The 15999-nt window shown below is 33.0% G+C and overlaps 1 protein-coding gene across 1 annotated transcript in view; it reads right to left on the reverse strand.

Annotated features, from left to right (window-relative positions):
• Positions 1-13710, reverse strand: part of LOC111054317 (leucine--tRNA ligase, cytoplasmic) — a 36911-nt gene extending 23201 nt beyond the window's left edge. The window contains exons 1-12 of the mRNA XM_039439480.1: positions 13685-13710; positions 12979-13204; positions 11947-12162; positions 11604-11765; positions 10185-10429; positions 7277-7499; positions 3734-3952; positions 2398-2464; positions 2046-2052; positions 1635-1822; positions 770-908; positions 686-708 (exon numbers count right to left, since the gene is read on the reverse strand). Of these exons, the coding sequence (XP_039295414.1) occupies positions 686-708; positions 770-908; positions 1635-1822; positions 2046-2052; positions 2398-2464; positions 3734-3952; positions 7277-7499; positions 10185-10429; positions 11604-11765; positions 11947-12162; positions 12979-13204; positions 13685-13710 (1741 nt within the window). The remainder of the gene's footprint in view (positions 1-685; positions 709-769; positions 909-1634; positions 1823-2045; positions 2053-2397; positions 2465-3733; positions 3953-7276; positions 7500-10184; positions 10430-11603; positions 11766-11946; positions 12163-12978; positions 13205-13684) is intronic.
• Between the last annotated feature and the right edge of the window lie 2289 nt (positions 13711-15999).

Consider the following 15999-nt stretch of genomic DNA (forward strand, 5'->3'; position numbering starts at 1 on the left):
TGCCCCGATATTGATTATTATTCAAAATATTATTACTATCAATCGAAAGTAACAATGGGATTAGAATATGAAATAATAAAGCAGTATCGTATCAAATAAATGAGGAGAGATATTTTTAAAAAACCAAAGTCTCCAGTTATTATTCTGAGCCTCATGTTGACATCTGACATTAATAGTGGGAGAAGTGTTTCAAAATTCAAGTAGAATGTCATAGGAGATGTTTAAGGGAATAAAATAAGAGAGAAGTCAGAAATATCGATATGAGTGACTTCTGCAGCTTTTGACAAAGTTTCCTTTTGTTGGCGGTGCTAAATGACATGAAACATGACAAGTAACAAAAAGATCAACATTATTTCACAGTGTTATAATTATTTTACTGTATTTTTGTACATTTTCTCATCAACTTTTTTATTTCATGCTTGTACTGTTTTCATGGTTGGCCGTATTTAAAGGTCTTTTTGCAGTAAATTTCAATTTTTATATCTAATTTAGTAGATAATTATTTGAAACAGATATTAAGAAAAGAATATCAAGAGTCATAATATCCAAGAATATCTAAGAATTAATTGAGAGAATTTATATAAAAATAATTGTGGGGAAATGAAGATGGAAATAAAGGTAGCAGCAGTTTTACGGATCTTCTTGAATTTTATTGCTAGATGGTATTGGATGAATTTGAACAAACCAAGCAGAGCTTTGCGTTGAAGGCTCATCCAGTAATATCGTAATAATATTTAGAATGTGAACGGAACTATTGAATATATCTTACTTGATATTCAAGGCATTTGGCTTTTCGCCCTTGAATGTGTTTCCTTGTATCAGGTGCGCAATTGTGTAGTAGGCCATGTATATAGTGGAATCAGACAGAGACTCTATCAGCCATTTCTTATCCCAAGGCAGCCTAGTACCTGTAAGAAAAATGACAATGAAAATTATAAAAACTTGAAAAAGATGTTACATAGGAAGTAGCAGATTCAAAAGTTGCATATCTCAGATTATATGCAATTTACAGATTGTACAGAAAATATGGGATGACAAAGATTTTTTCTTGGTAACAATTAACACAATAAATAGTTGTTAATTAGTAGAAAAATATTTTCCAAACTTTGCAAATTTGATGAGGAAAATACAAAAAATAGATACCAGGTAATGTTCTAACTAATGGTTCGTTCAAATATTTCTAAATCCTGCAATTTTTATTTTTCATCGCTTTCTTGCCATGTACATGACACAAACTCATAGCTAAAAAGTGGAGTGACTCAAACTTATTTCGAACTGATATTAATCAAAATTTGGGAGAGTAATATTAAACGGTTCACCTGTTTTTCCTCTTCCAATATAATTTTAATGATAAGTAATATTCCTCAAATGGATAAATAAATAAATAGCTATGCGGAGATCTTTCTTATTCGAGAACATTCTATTGAATTTCAAAAATCTATATCAATTTCTTCCAAATTTCAAGTTATTATTTTCTGTTATAAACATGCTTGTAGTCATGAAGGAATTCTATTAATATTATTGATTCTTGAAATGAATACACATAAAATGATTGTAAACTATTGTAAAGGTAGAGCATAAATTGTAATTCAACTGTTACAAGGAGAAAATATAGAAAAACATTGAACACCAACCTAATCCATAAGTTCGGGAGCAGGCATACTCATGCAGCCAATCCAGGGTGGCCAAGAAGTTCTTGCGAACTTCGTCATGATACAAGTTCATGTTTCCGAGGCATTTGCGGGCTTTGTCCTTCCAGGCTGCATTGCCGTAGTCGAGGAACCACTGATCGCACAAGGCTACCACACATTCATCACCCGACCTGCAAAAGTCGCATTGATAAACATCACAACAGGCATATCAATAAAAATATAAATTTGAGTACCCTCAGAGTACTCAGATTTATATTTTTATTTATATTCAAAAGTAGCCCTAAAGAAAATAGAGACAATTACAACAGGCAATATTCTTGAATGAACGTCTTGAAATAGTTAGACAGTATTGGAAAGTTGATATACTGAGGAAATTTTGAATTATGGAGTTACCTGTTGTCTCCTGAATAAATAAACGAATGAATGAATAAATAAATAGTGGTTTCAGTAATTACAATTAACAATGTTCATGACATCATCTCTGAATACTTAAACAAAGGATGATGAATGATTGCATCATTGACGCACATATATGATGAACTTATACTCAAATAAAATTAAATGTTATTAATGTTAAGGCTGTGCAAAGGCTGAAAATAAACTTTCTACTGGTGATATTTTTCAAAGTTTTTCGATTTGTATATCATCAAGTTTAAAAATTAAAAAATTTTCTCAGGAAAACATTTTTTCCGATCATAACTTTTAGAGATATGAGCGCCTAAAGTTAAAATTTTTGGGACAGAACATTTCAAATTCTCATAAAGATGAACAGCGCTCAGATTTCCATATTCTGGCACATCGATTATTGGAATCTGTGGATAAAAACAAGCAATTGGACCGTTTCATATTATGGCAAAAACGTTGTAATAGAACATAACAAAAATCAACCATAATTTAAGTAGTTAGGAAAATGTTCTCTGTGTTTTTATTATAAAAAACAGAAGATTGCGTTTGAGAAGATTTCTTATACTAAGACAGTGCCCATTAGATATTAGATGTTTGTAAAACGAATGATAAGTTTTGATACAGTGTTTAGGGAATGAAGTGATATTATTAATTCATAATGAAAACAAAAATATGTAGTCAAATATCACGAAGTTATTTGGAGGAAAACATAAATATACTTCAAAGCCTAGGGTGTAATCTTGACTATTTGAATACATTATTTTGTTTTCATTATGAATAATAATTAGCCTAGTTATTTGTGCATCAACAGACTAAAGAGTACAATTTCTCCCACGGAGATGATTTCTCTAACGGAGGAATAGATCTGAAAATGCATTCTAGGAGGTTACACAATACATTCCTTGAATCACAACCAATTTAAATCAAAAGATATTCATAACTTTCTTGTTTTTATGCAACTAGTGAGATTCTCGTTTTAAAGACATCACCTGACTAACATTGGTTTGCTATCCTTTTCTGTTATTAGACAAAGCAAATAACTCTATTCTTTTCCAACTCAGCACCGTTGCTAAATTGTTTCTAGACTATGTAGAAATATGATGAACTAGGCACCTTACCTAGGTCTTATCAATAATTCATTTTAATTCATGGAAAAAATATTTTACTGACAATATTATAGTTATCTGAGACAGGAGTGATCATTATTACAGTTAATATCAGGCCATATTTACCGGGAGAACTTGAATCACAATATCTACTACAGAAGGCAATGGAACAATAAACGTAGCATCACTGGCTTCCTATCATTTCCTCTAACTTCCACAATAGTCTCAGCAAATATCTATTGATGTCATTAATCTAGAGGAATAATAATTTTGTCAGTGATCAGCTGATTGATCACTAATTCAATTCATCTACAGCCATCTTTGATGGCGGCGATCGATCAGGGTTTTAGCTTTTAGGTGAGTCAATCATACAATTGTATTGAATGCTAATTAATTATTCTGCAGGTTTAGAAAAAAAGTGAACATAATTAGAGCATAAAACTTCTTTATTGATTTCGCAAAATTATCTCAACTTCGTGTCGCGCGATAACTGCTTTGCTCAAACAATAAAGTCGCGTTTAAAGCTCTTGAAAAATACAGCTATTTGAATTTGATTTGTTTGATACTGACAGGCTGAAACGGCAGAATCATGTGATCGGCGATGTTGTACTTGTCTCTGAGCGGCTTCTTCTTCTTGAGATCGACCAGAGCGGCGTAGTCATCGGGTGAGTCGGAGGGCACACTGGTCACCACGCCTGTTCCCTTGTCCTCCTTGATTGACAGCATTGGCAGAGTGTAGATCACCTCGTGGGCAGCTAGCGGCGCATTCAGAGCTATGCCCATTATGTCCTACAACACATAACACTTGGATTCAATCGAAATCGATTGTATGGGAGATGTTGTGGTCTAACATCGAAAAACCATAAAATTTAATCGAAATTGATTGTATGAGAAGAGTGGTTGTGGTGTAACATCGATAAAAAAAGATTTAATCGAAATCGATTGTATGAGAAGAGTGGTTGTGGTGTAACATCGATAAAAAAAGATTTAATCGAAATCGATTGTATGAGAAGAGTGGTTGTGGTGAAACATCGATAAAAAAAATTAATCGCAATCGATTGTATGTTATGGTATTTATCCAAAAACCCTTCACACATTGATTGGAGTGAAAAAACCTTATTTATCTTTTGTAGCTATTTATTTCAAAATTTCGGAGAGAGGCAGTTTTGGGCTGAGCCTGTTGGCCCTCTCCTAAAGAAGCTCATTGACAGGGTATGTAGTGCTGGCACTTACCTAGACACTGAGCTCAATAAAACTGGAGGTAACAGTGATTGAGGCAGCAGTGTTTTGTTCAGTTTTACTTGAAGGAAAAACAGTATTTTTGCTGTTTCTTCAATTCAAATTTATCAGTATTTGATATAAAATAGAAATATCATCCAGTACATCTTTATATTTGTAATTCAACAACACCTTATAAGAGCTCATATAAGAGCTCATTTGTTTTCTAAATGAAAGGCTGAAAAGACATAACTTCACTAATCATGGGTTGCATCTAAATCGATCTGGCAAAGTAATCTTTTGTAATAGATTGGCAGAGCTGATTGAAAGCCGTTTGCAATCCTCTGGTTTAAAAACAGTCAAAAAAACAAATAACGATTTTTTAGTAAATTGGCTCAAAACAGGGAAAGGGAAATAGCTACAAATGCTAGAGATAGAGTAGCACAAGATGGTAAGGTTTTTAGTATTTATCATCAAAATATTCAGTATCTTCGTAACAAAATTGACAGATTAGAAGTATTTCTTAAACAGGAGGATCCTGACATTGTTATTTTCACAGAGCATGGCTTAAAAATAAAGGAAATAAATCAAGTTAGGATTCCAGGCTATTCACTGAGATCAGAATTTTGTAGAATAGCTCATAGAAGTGGTGGTGTATGTATATTCACTAGCAATGCTAAACATACCCAAACTTATGAACTGGATTTTGTTAAGAGATTTTCTGTTGAGATGGATTTAGAGGTGACGGGACTAAGGTTAAAAATTGATGATCGATTTGAGGTAGCAGTGTTAGGTATCTATAGGTCACCAAATGGAGACTGGCAAAAATTTTGTGAGCTGCTCCATACACTTTTGGAAATTACAACCGCTCGTTTCACAAATGTTATAGTAGTAGGAGATTTCAATACCGATTTTGCCAGGCAGGATAAAATGACAGAGGATATTAGAGATATTATCAATATGAATAATTTAGAAATTAAGGTCCACGAATATACAAGAGTAACTCGAACTTCACAGACAATTATTGATAATATCCTCACAAATATAGAAGGTTGTAATGTCAGGTTAGGTAGCTCAGATCTATCAGATCATAACTATCAAATTTTAGATGTTAAGTTGCAGGGCCAGAATCCAAGCAGAAAAAAAACTTTTGTGAAAGAAATTCAGCAATATGAGCTAGGAAATATAAATTGTATTATACTTTTTTCATTTATAACCATTTTTGTCATTGTAATTATGTTTTTGGGACAAATAAAGATCTGATTTGATATTTTATTGGTTCATAACATGTTTCAACTCATGAGAGCCATTGTCAAATATAGAGAGGCTTATGGGAATGGAATGCAGAAAATATAAACAGCCGACTAAAATGCTTAAAGCTAAATGGGTACTTGACACTACATTGGCATGCGATTACCGGCGGCATGTAATTGGGATAACACAAACCACAGCTGCGTCAATCACTGTTAACTATTAACAATCCAGTTTCCATTAAGCTCCAGGACATATTTCCTTATAGCTCCATGACCTAAGGGTCTCATGAGGAGTGTACAGACTTATGCGCCACGAGCACACGCATTCAACTTTCATCAGCTGATGCTATGAGTATTCTGCATCTTACTGTTTCTGTAAAAATACAGATATAATGAGAGCATCTGCTGATCAAAAGTGAAATGCGCGTGTTCGTGGGGCATAAGTCTGTACGCACCTATAAATGCACCAGCTCGGTTTAAACGGAGAAAGATCAGCTGATCGTTTAAACCCGGAATGTTACACAATAGAATGAATGCGACCATATTAACCAGTAATCGTTGTATGGCGTTTGACGTGGATGGTGTAATTCAATTTCTCTATTTCAAAAGTAGAAACACTTATCACCAAACAAAATAATATCCCCTATGGGCATATGGCCCTTGAGGTTTCTTTTTCCGAAGTTAGTTTAAATATCAAATCATTTCATTAAATCCATTTATTATGTGGTTACTCGGTTTAAACGGTAATTTGATTGTAATTATTGATTATTGTGCCAGCGACTATTGATTATTTATTGCTCATTATGCTTTATATTTCGTTTTTTTCTTTAAATCTATTTGGTGTTGTCACACATATTTATGTAAATGTTTTTCTATAAGTATTGGAAATAAAATTAAAGAAAAAATTGAAACGGAGAAATGTCAGTTGTTCGTTTAAACCCCGTATGAAGCACATTATAATAAATGGAATCATATCTATAAGTAAACGTGGTTTAGCGTTAAACGTTAGAATATGACCCTGAGAGCCGTTTGCACAGTGACAGTTTAAAACGAAATCTCATTTTAAACTGGATTAAATCCGTATCAAGTCTCGTTTGTTATAATGCGTTTCATTTTGAGTTTAGGCCACCAGCTGATTGAATTATGTTTAAGCTTTGACTGTGCAAACGGCCCTAAGCCGACTATATTTTAGAATACTATACTGAAAAATATAAATAAACAGTCATTATTATTGAACGAAAATCAAAATTAAATGCTGTAAATCACCCCAGAGACTTCTGCTACTGCAAATATTGACAACAGGGTGATTTACAGCATTTAATTTGGATTTTCGTTTGATAATAATTATTCATTAATTAGCATTTAAATAGATACAATTTTTCATTAATTTCTCTCTATAAATAAAAATTGACTTATAAAATAAATTTATAATGAAAGTATGGAACAGTTAATCAATTGTAAGCCACCTTAATTATAAGAGGATTAGCGACAACAAGTTACTACATTTTCGAGAAAAATAAGTTGACTTTATTTTACAAGTTGAGTAATAATTTTAGTTTCAGATTATAATCAATTTCCTCACAGGAATGCCGACATAAATCATATTGGGCCTACATTATTGAGGAAGAATCAGTTGACTTACTTGACCGATCAATTCGACAGGTTGGAACTCGCCATCTTTAGCCGTGAATCCCTGGAAGGCCATATTCCTGGCAGCGCGATGCGTGCACACAAACACCTCCCCGGATTTGGTTTCGAATGCGATGTACCTCATATCCGGCCTCAGCCAGCAGTTGGTCTGTCCGTACATGGTCTCTGGCCTCAGGGTGGCCGCCACCAAGAACAATGGCTTATCTTTAAACATGCTGCAATTACAAGATCCATTTCTACAGTTATTATCTGCAATCTTTCGAAAATTTATGAGAATATTCTTTATTAGGCGGATTTATTTATCGATTTCGTAGACAATACAAATAGCCTAGTCAATGAAGACAAAAAACAGGAGAGTACCCATCGTTACACCGCTTGCTTCCAGTTTGCCTCGAAGCAAAACATTCAAATAATTTTTGTTTTGCAAAAGTCCGCAATTAGATACTGTCCACCGCTCGTAACTTGGCTTCTGAGGTCTGAGGCGTAGGGGAAAATGAACGAGTGGCGCCATGTTGTTGACGACTCGGTAGTGTGACTACAAACCGTGCTCACTAATAAAGCTATTCACCATTCAGCTTTCAGTTTTTTTTACGCAGCTGACCGGAGTAAACGTCGAAATGTTGTGTTATTTTTTCATTAAGTTAGTAGCCGTTTCAAAATAGTTATTATAATAGTTATAGCGATTTATTAAAATCATACGTTAGGATGTAATTTTACTTATACGCTGGTTAAATTACAAATTTGGTGGGATGGAAATTGCTAAATTACATTTGGCAAAGGCAAATAGACCATAGCGTTTGTGTAATCGCTACCTGGCTCTCCAGTACGTCACGCCTAAAACTAGATCGACTGCATTCCTCCCAGAGGCCAAGTTACGAGCGGTGGACAGTATAGAGGGGCTCAAATTTCCACAGACATGTCGGGAGTCTTTCAGTAGCCTAAGTATTTAAACTGTTCCATCATTGTACATTTTCAAATCAATATTACCGTACATGTGAAAGATAAGTTGAATTCATTCCAAGTTAACCTGGATATTCATGGTTATAACACTAGGGGGAAGGATAACATTTCAGATGAGAAACATAGGCTGAGTGTATTTGAGAAAACACCTAATTATTGGGGACAAAAGTTTTATGCGAAACTTCCGGCTGATTTGAGAAGTATTGTAGAGGAAAAAAAATTCAAAACAAAACTATATTCTTTTCTTCGTAAAAAGGCTTTTTATGATGTTGACGAATTCTTGTTAGAATGAGAAAAACTATTATCATAATTTTGCAAATTTCATGAATTGTTAAATATATGTTAAAGAGTTTCATTTTATGACTGATATTTTCTGTTATTATGTAATTTATCTGTGACGTTTTTCAACTGTATTACATTGTTTTGCTATACTCTTGTTGAAAATAAAATATTATTATTAATTGGAACAATATATGTTTTTGCGTTAGATGCTCATTTGAGTAACTACCAACAGATTTTTCGGGAAAACTATTAATAAAAGTGTTTATTTCTTTTTTCAATGATATCCACCTCGGAAGCCCTTTATGATAAAAAATTGAATTTGGTCTTAAATTGTGGACCACGATTTTTCCTTTCACGTGCCTTAAATTAAATTGAGAATAATTAGTTTTGAAATTAGTTAGGTAATAAGAAACCGAAATTTTCAAGAAATGTATCCTCTCTACAAGTAAAAACAGTTCAGGTAAAAACAACGGGCATTTTCTCAAAACTGCTTTAACCCCTAATTTGAAGTAGTCTACGAGTTGTTTTACCGTGTTATCGGATGAGCACGTTAAACTGTCGGTCCCGACAGAAGTAAGACAGTCTTAAGGCCTATTAAAGGCTTAAATTATGAATTCGATAATTAAACTTAAATTATAATTATTATTAATAAATTGTAAATAAGGTGGGACCTTCCCGCAACGAACCATCCACCAGCAAAAATCCATACAAATTTACATTATTCTAGAAAATTAATACGAATCAATAATGTTGTTCCTGATTTCTTCATGTACGAAAAAATAAACGGTAACTTCATACTTGTCAGAAACAGAAATTTGGAAGATATTAGAAATTTGCCTGTCTTCGAAAAATTTTGTAAAATTTGTAAAATTTTGTCTTCGAAAAATTTTGTAAAATTTTTTTGAAAATGTAGAATGAATAAATTTTTCTCATCAATTTTCATTATTATAGTTTTTTAAAAGTATTTTTATTCAAATACTCTCAGATGTTTTGTGATTCCACATTTTTGACCAAAAATGTTCACTTTAAGTGAGTGCACCTTTAGCAAACGTTAAACTTGTTTTCAGATACTGTTTTTGGTGAGATATACTGATAGTATCCATAACGAAACACTAGAATATTGTCTAAGAATATCCCTAATTTATTGAAAAGTTACAAACATGTTTCAACACCTATGGTGTAATGTCCAGTGTGAAAATTAACGTTAAGTTTTGAATTTTCACACTGAACATGACAAGTATAAGATGATGTACGTAATTTTTCAATAAATTCGTGATATTTTTAGTATTCTGGTGTTTCATTTTGGTTAAATTTGTTTCTTAGGGTCGTTTGTACAGTCAAAGCTTAAACCCGATTTAATCAGCTGGTGGCTCAAACTCAAAATGAAACACATTATAACAAACTAGACTTGATACGGATTTAATCCAGTTTAAAAAAAATTTAGTTTAAACTAAATTTTATTTTAAACTGCCACTGTGCAAACGACCCTTAGACTGCTAGAGTAATACTGAGTGATACGTTTACATTGACAAACATCGATTTGCTAGAGTATAAAGTTTTCATTGACAACCACCAGTTTTGCAAACGACTATCAATAAGTGAGAATTTAATCAACGATAATGAAAAAACTGTCTGCTTTGTTAAGCAGTGAATCTGACCTCAACTTGTTCGGGTAGGGCGCAACCACTTTCATCTTGATGAGGGTGTACTCCTGGGGTCCCACCCCTTCCCCGCTCGACCTGTCGTGGTCCATACACGGCTGACCATCCTTCGGCGAAAACACAGTGTACCGCTTGCCGAAAATCACCTTGTTCGCCTTTTGTAACTTCAGAAATTGCCAGCGCACAAAACTGTCGAAAAACGGGTTCGAGTCGGTTGTGATGAACGTTCTTCTCCAATCCACCTGAAAAATAACAACAATTTATTAAATCAAATCAGAATCTAATCTTGAAATTGAAATATTTTCGGAATTGTTAAAATAAGCATTATGAAGGCTCTGGACTCAGGGCCTGATGTTATACACCGTGTGCGTGTCCCACGAAGAGGTTTACACGTTTAATTTTATTTTACGTGCCTATTCATGCACCAATCTCTTTTTAAATTTTACACAGTTTACAAATCAGGTTCTGAAAATATTCTGGGAAAATTTCAGCTAACTAACCTTTGTAGAAAAAAAAGTGGCGTCATATTGAAAATTTTACTAATTCGCTTCCTATAAAAACTACTTTCATGATTTATTATCTGAATTGTTTACTACGTTGCGGTAGTCTTGCCTCATTTGATGGTACCAGAAATGGATCAAGCAATCTTTCAACAAGATGGTGCTCCACCTCTTTTTGCAAATCATGTCAAGCAATTACTAAATGACAAACTTCATAGCCGTTAGATTGGTCGTGGAAGTGATTTTTTAGATTGGCCACCCCGATCACCAGATTCAACTGTTTTTGACTTTTTTATGGGGTTACTTGAAGGTGAACGTTTATACCCATAGCTTCAATAATGATGAGGAACTGGAACAATCAATCTTCTCCGGATACCTTACACATTTTACAAATCATTTCTTAAGCGCTGTTATCAGTGTTTTGCTGTGGATGGGCTTCAATTTGAATAATTTTGGACTTGAAGGTTTTTCATAAGGCTATTGTTCTAGTTTTTTATTTAAAAGTCATCTTGCCCTAGAGTGCAACAATAAAAATATTTAATAAAACCAAAAACACCTTTTTAATGTTTTTAAAGTATCGTTTTTCAATATGTCGCCATTTTGTTTCTACGAAGGTTAGGGAGTTGAGATTTTCCCAGATTATTTTTAGAACCTACTTTGTAAACAGTGAAAAATTTAAAAAAGCTCGGGCAAGTAATACAAAATCAAATGTTTGAACCTCTTCGTGGGACACGGTGTACATTTACCTAACCCCTAAATATGTAGCAATTTGTGTACAAGTCCTACAGATTCACATTAAAAAAATAAAAACATAAAAAAAAAACATTTTCTGATTGGTTCTCGTGTAATTTTATCATGACTAGAAAAGAGCAACAGAGTATCAAGAAGATAAGATAAAAATTATTGGAAAACTTACATGCAATCCAATCCTGCGAAGATCATTGACAGCTAACGGTGGAAAGTAATCTAGCCAATAGAGTTCGTCGGCGAAGTTTTTGATTTCATCATCTTTCAAGCCCATTGATCTCATTATCTGCCATTGGTACTTCGCTCCACCTGTTTTAGCCATTGCTTTACTCTGAAAACCAACAATTGATACTATTAGAAAAACGAAATACATATTTAATCTAAATATGAAAACTTTTCTCTTGAAAACAAAGATAATTGAACAAGAATACAGTACCTCCTTTGAAAATTATATAATTCTTTCTAGTCTATAGAGTAACAACAATTAAAGGCTAAAATGATCATCAACTAACCTTCTTTCCTTTCGCCTTATCCTTCATCAGTTCCTCATCTTTTGGCGTCTCCACAACTGCAGGCTCTTCATCAATGGGAAACTTAGGAGGACAACCATACAGCTCCATCTCTCTCTTCAGTTTATCAGCGCATGCTTTGATGGGCATTCCAGTGCAGTGAAATCCAAATGGAAATTGACATTTTTTGCCCTTCAAACGATGGTAACGCACTGCAAACTGAAATAGAATAATACTTTTATTCAAGAACTGGGATTTAGTATTGGTGGAGACTAAAATTAGACGAATAAATAATAATTTCTCTGGTTGAGGGTACAACACAAACAGAGGAGGTTATTCAGAATAAAGACATCTTGATTACATAAAGCATACGATTATTTACAAAGTATTGATACAATAGACTGACTATTCGCTGATTTGAGAAAATGCGAATCCCCACTATATAAGAATATGTGTCAGAATGCCACTATTTTTGCTTTTATTCAATTTTTTATGCGAAAATTTTTATAAAATCTAGTAAAACTACATCTTGCAAACTATTAGAAGATGATGAAAGAATAATACAAAAATTTAAAAAAGAAAATTGATAACCTGATATGGAAATTTTCAACATCCAAAATTCAATAGTATTTATGAAATTTATAAAATAACTAGGCTACTGCTTGAAAAAAGTTTCAATCTATTTTGAATCCTAGAAGACAACAGAATAAGAATTGATAGTCAGTTTCTCATATGAATGATGAAATATTTTTCAAATCATGGTTATCAATGATGATCTTCCTGTTTTTCATTTCGAATATTCTATAATTATATCCTAATGATTGAAGAGCTTATCTCTTACGTTTGATTCAGCCTAGTTGGTGCAGTACTCTATTATGATGAAAGCTGTCAATTTAATTAATGAATAAGGTTTACAAAAACTTACAAAGTTGTAAACTGAAACATTGATGAGTCAACTTTGATTTATTGGTAAATTTATATGTACAAATTCCGTAATGTTTTTCTAATTATAAAAAAAACATTATCATAACTTGCCTCACACTTGGAGAGTGTAAATGTATGACCAAGATGAAGTCTGCCATTCATATACGGGAATGGGAAAGTAGTAAAAAACTTTTCACAATCTGCCGCTGATTCGTTTTTAGCGGAAGGAGCATCAATTTCGTAGATCTTCTCTTTTTCCCATTTCTCTTGCACTTCCTTTTCGATCTTTTGCAGATATTCTACTTTAAAAGTTTCCCTTTCGCTCTTGAACTGTTGCCTGTAAATAGCATGCATTAATCAATTGAATATTTTATTAATATCTCAATTAAAATAGTATCCACAAATAAATAAATAAATAAGTTATGCAAAATGTATGTATAATAATGTTGAACACTGCAGACCGCTCTCCAGGTCTACTGGAATGACTATATTTAGTTATTAAATATATTCAAGTGCTTTATATTTGAGGGTAAATTTTGACAAGTAAAACTTGAGGGGGACTTAGTCATAACACACGGAATCGTTGCATGATTGACATGCCTTATTGCCGACTGAATAGAACAAGAGACTCGTTTCCTACTGTATTTCTCAAGATGTTCAAAAAGCTACCTAGACAGTTAACAGCCTTGAGTAGCCTACCCAGGCATTCAAGGCAAAGTTCGAGCTTAAAGAAAACCCTTTCTACGGGTTACATGAGTTCTTCAAACTCACAGTGGCTATGCCATCTTGAAAAGTCAAGTTTATAGTCATCACTTACTTCAAGAAAAGTTTATCCTTATACATTTTTTGACACAACATATCCGGATCCGCTGGTCTTGGTAAAGTACCGGTATTCAGTGTTGACCTGATGACTTTGACATGTATTTGTTATAAAACAAAAACTTTTTGATTTAGAGTAGGCTAACTTAAAAAGAGTAGGCCTAACTCAAAATCGAGATGCAAGATAACCTTAGAGTAAACGGAAGCAAGTTTTAGTTGATTTAGTTAGTTCACAAGTGAGCTTGAAGTACGTTGAAAAAGTAGTCTACCAAAAATTATGAGTTTGAATCTTTATAAGAGTAGATTGCTATAATAATAATACGCTTATAGAATAATAATAGTTTCTTTTGTCTAAGTAATCAAGTTTGATTGATTTATGCTACTGAATAAAGACACAGTTTAGCATTGATTCATTGAAGGGTGATGTATACTAGGCTATATATTATAGTTTCTAACTTGAATTTAGGCATTATGATCACGCCAGTTAGCCCCGTTTTATTGCTCAAGAAAATGGATATTTATATAAAAATGTTTTTCACGATTCTGTTTTTTATGAAAACATTAAAAATAAGCTTCTTAGTTGCAAGTTACACCAAATGAGAAAAAAGTTTCATCATCTCTGAATGACTTCCCGAGTTGAAGTAAACAATCTCAAATGGTATAACTTAATTTAAATACAATTTAATAGGAAAAGAAAACTTAGTTGCAAGTTACACCAAATGAGAAAAAGTTTCATCATCTCTGAATGACTTCCCAAGTTGAAGTAAACAATCTCAAATGGTATAAATTAATTTAAATACAATTTAATAGGAAAAGAAAAACTTTTAAAATAATTATAAAACATAATACATTGCATAAATAATTATTTTATTCGCATCAAAAGCGGTACCAATGAAACATAACCTCAAATAAAGGACAAGAAAAAAGCCATTTATCAAATAAAAGCAGTGAAAAGTGTTTGCGTTGATTACTTACCATTGTCAAATAATATAATTAATCGTCAATTATTTTAATTGACATCCATTGAAGTTAAATTGTTAGAATCTGTAAATAATTAACTCCAAGAGCAGTTACACGTGTAAACGTAAATACGCTGAACTTATCGATATATCAGTTCAGTTGTTCAGTATCGATATTTGATATCGACAACTTATCAAGATCACTCAACGAAAAATTCAAATGTTTCTCCCGGTAAATATTCACAATATCACTATTTCTATGTACCGTACTTTTATCCGCAAATGTTTGGTAATAATATAGATTATTTCAATTACGGTACTGAAAATTTATTCTAATACTAAGAGAAAATGATAAATTTAATACCGTACTCATAGCTTAGTCTGGGCGCAAATAAAGAACTTCCCTGAGGTCAAAAGCCGGTTTTCAAAAAGATTACGGTATAGAGGGAAAATTTCAGCAATAAATTATAATTATACCAGGCCAATATCAATCCTTTCAGCATTCTCTAAACTTTTTGAGAAGGAAGCAAATTTTACATTTCCTATTGAGAAATGAAATATTAAACCAGACACACTTTGGCTTTATCAAGGGGCTGAGCACAGACAATCTGTTGTTACAAAATTTATAGATAATTTTTGACGCTTGACTCCTCGAAATCTGTGTGTGGCTTAAAGTGCGATTTATCAAAGGCCTTTGATTGTTTGATAAAAGGCCTTCGATAAATGATATTCTCATTAAAAAAATGGAAAATTATGGTATCTGGGGCTCTTTGGCATAGTTCAAATCTTACCTATGACGAATGACAGGAGGCAATGAATCCACACAAGTTTCCTTGGGCCTAAACATTTCCAGGTCAAAGTGGGCTTCTATAAATCCTGGTATTCCTCAGAAATCGATTTTGGGTCCAATGTTGTTCATAATACTTGCTCAAATAGTAGTCCAGGCAATGAATGCTCAAAAAAGGGTAGAGAGGGAAAAGTTGGGAAGACAATTTTTTTGACCCCGAAGTTCTGTTAAGGGTAGTAAGCAGGTGAACATATCAAAAGTCCTCACCCCTACCCACTGTGCTAATAGGGTGGGGGTGGTTTAAAGGTACTATTTTTTGGTTTCTCGCATAAAACTCGAAAACTATGTATCCTAAGGACTTGCCTGTCATATAACAAATTAAAGCTTACATAATTTCCTATAATATTCATTCTACAACTTTTTTATATCTCCTCTAGTTTTTGAGATATCCGCTCTTGAAAGTGTGACATTAAAAAAACACATTTGCCACCAATTTTTTTCTGTTTTTGCTATTATAACTTTTTAAAAATCGATGTGAGGAATTCATATTGATTATAAGCTTATAGA

This window comes from Nilaparvata lugens, chromosome 12 (assembly GCF_014356525.2).
Source record: "Nilaparvata lugens isolate BPH chromosome 12, ASM1435652v1, whole genome shotgun sequence".
NCBI lineage: Eukaryota > Metazoa > Arthropoda > Insecta > Hemiptera > Delphacidae > Nilaparvata > Nilaparvata lugens.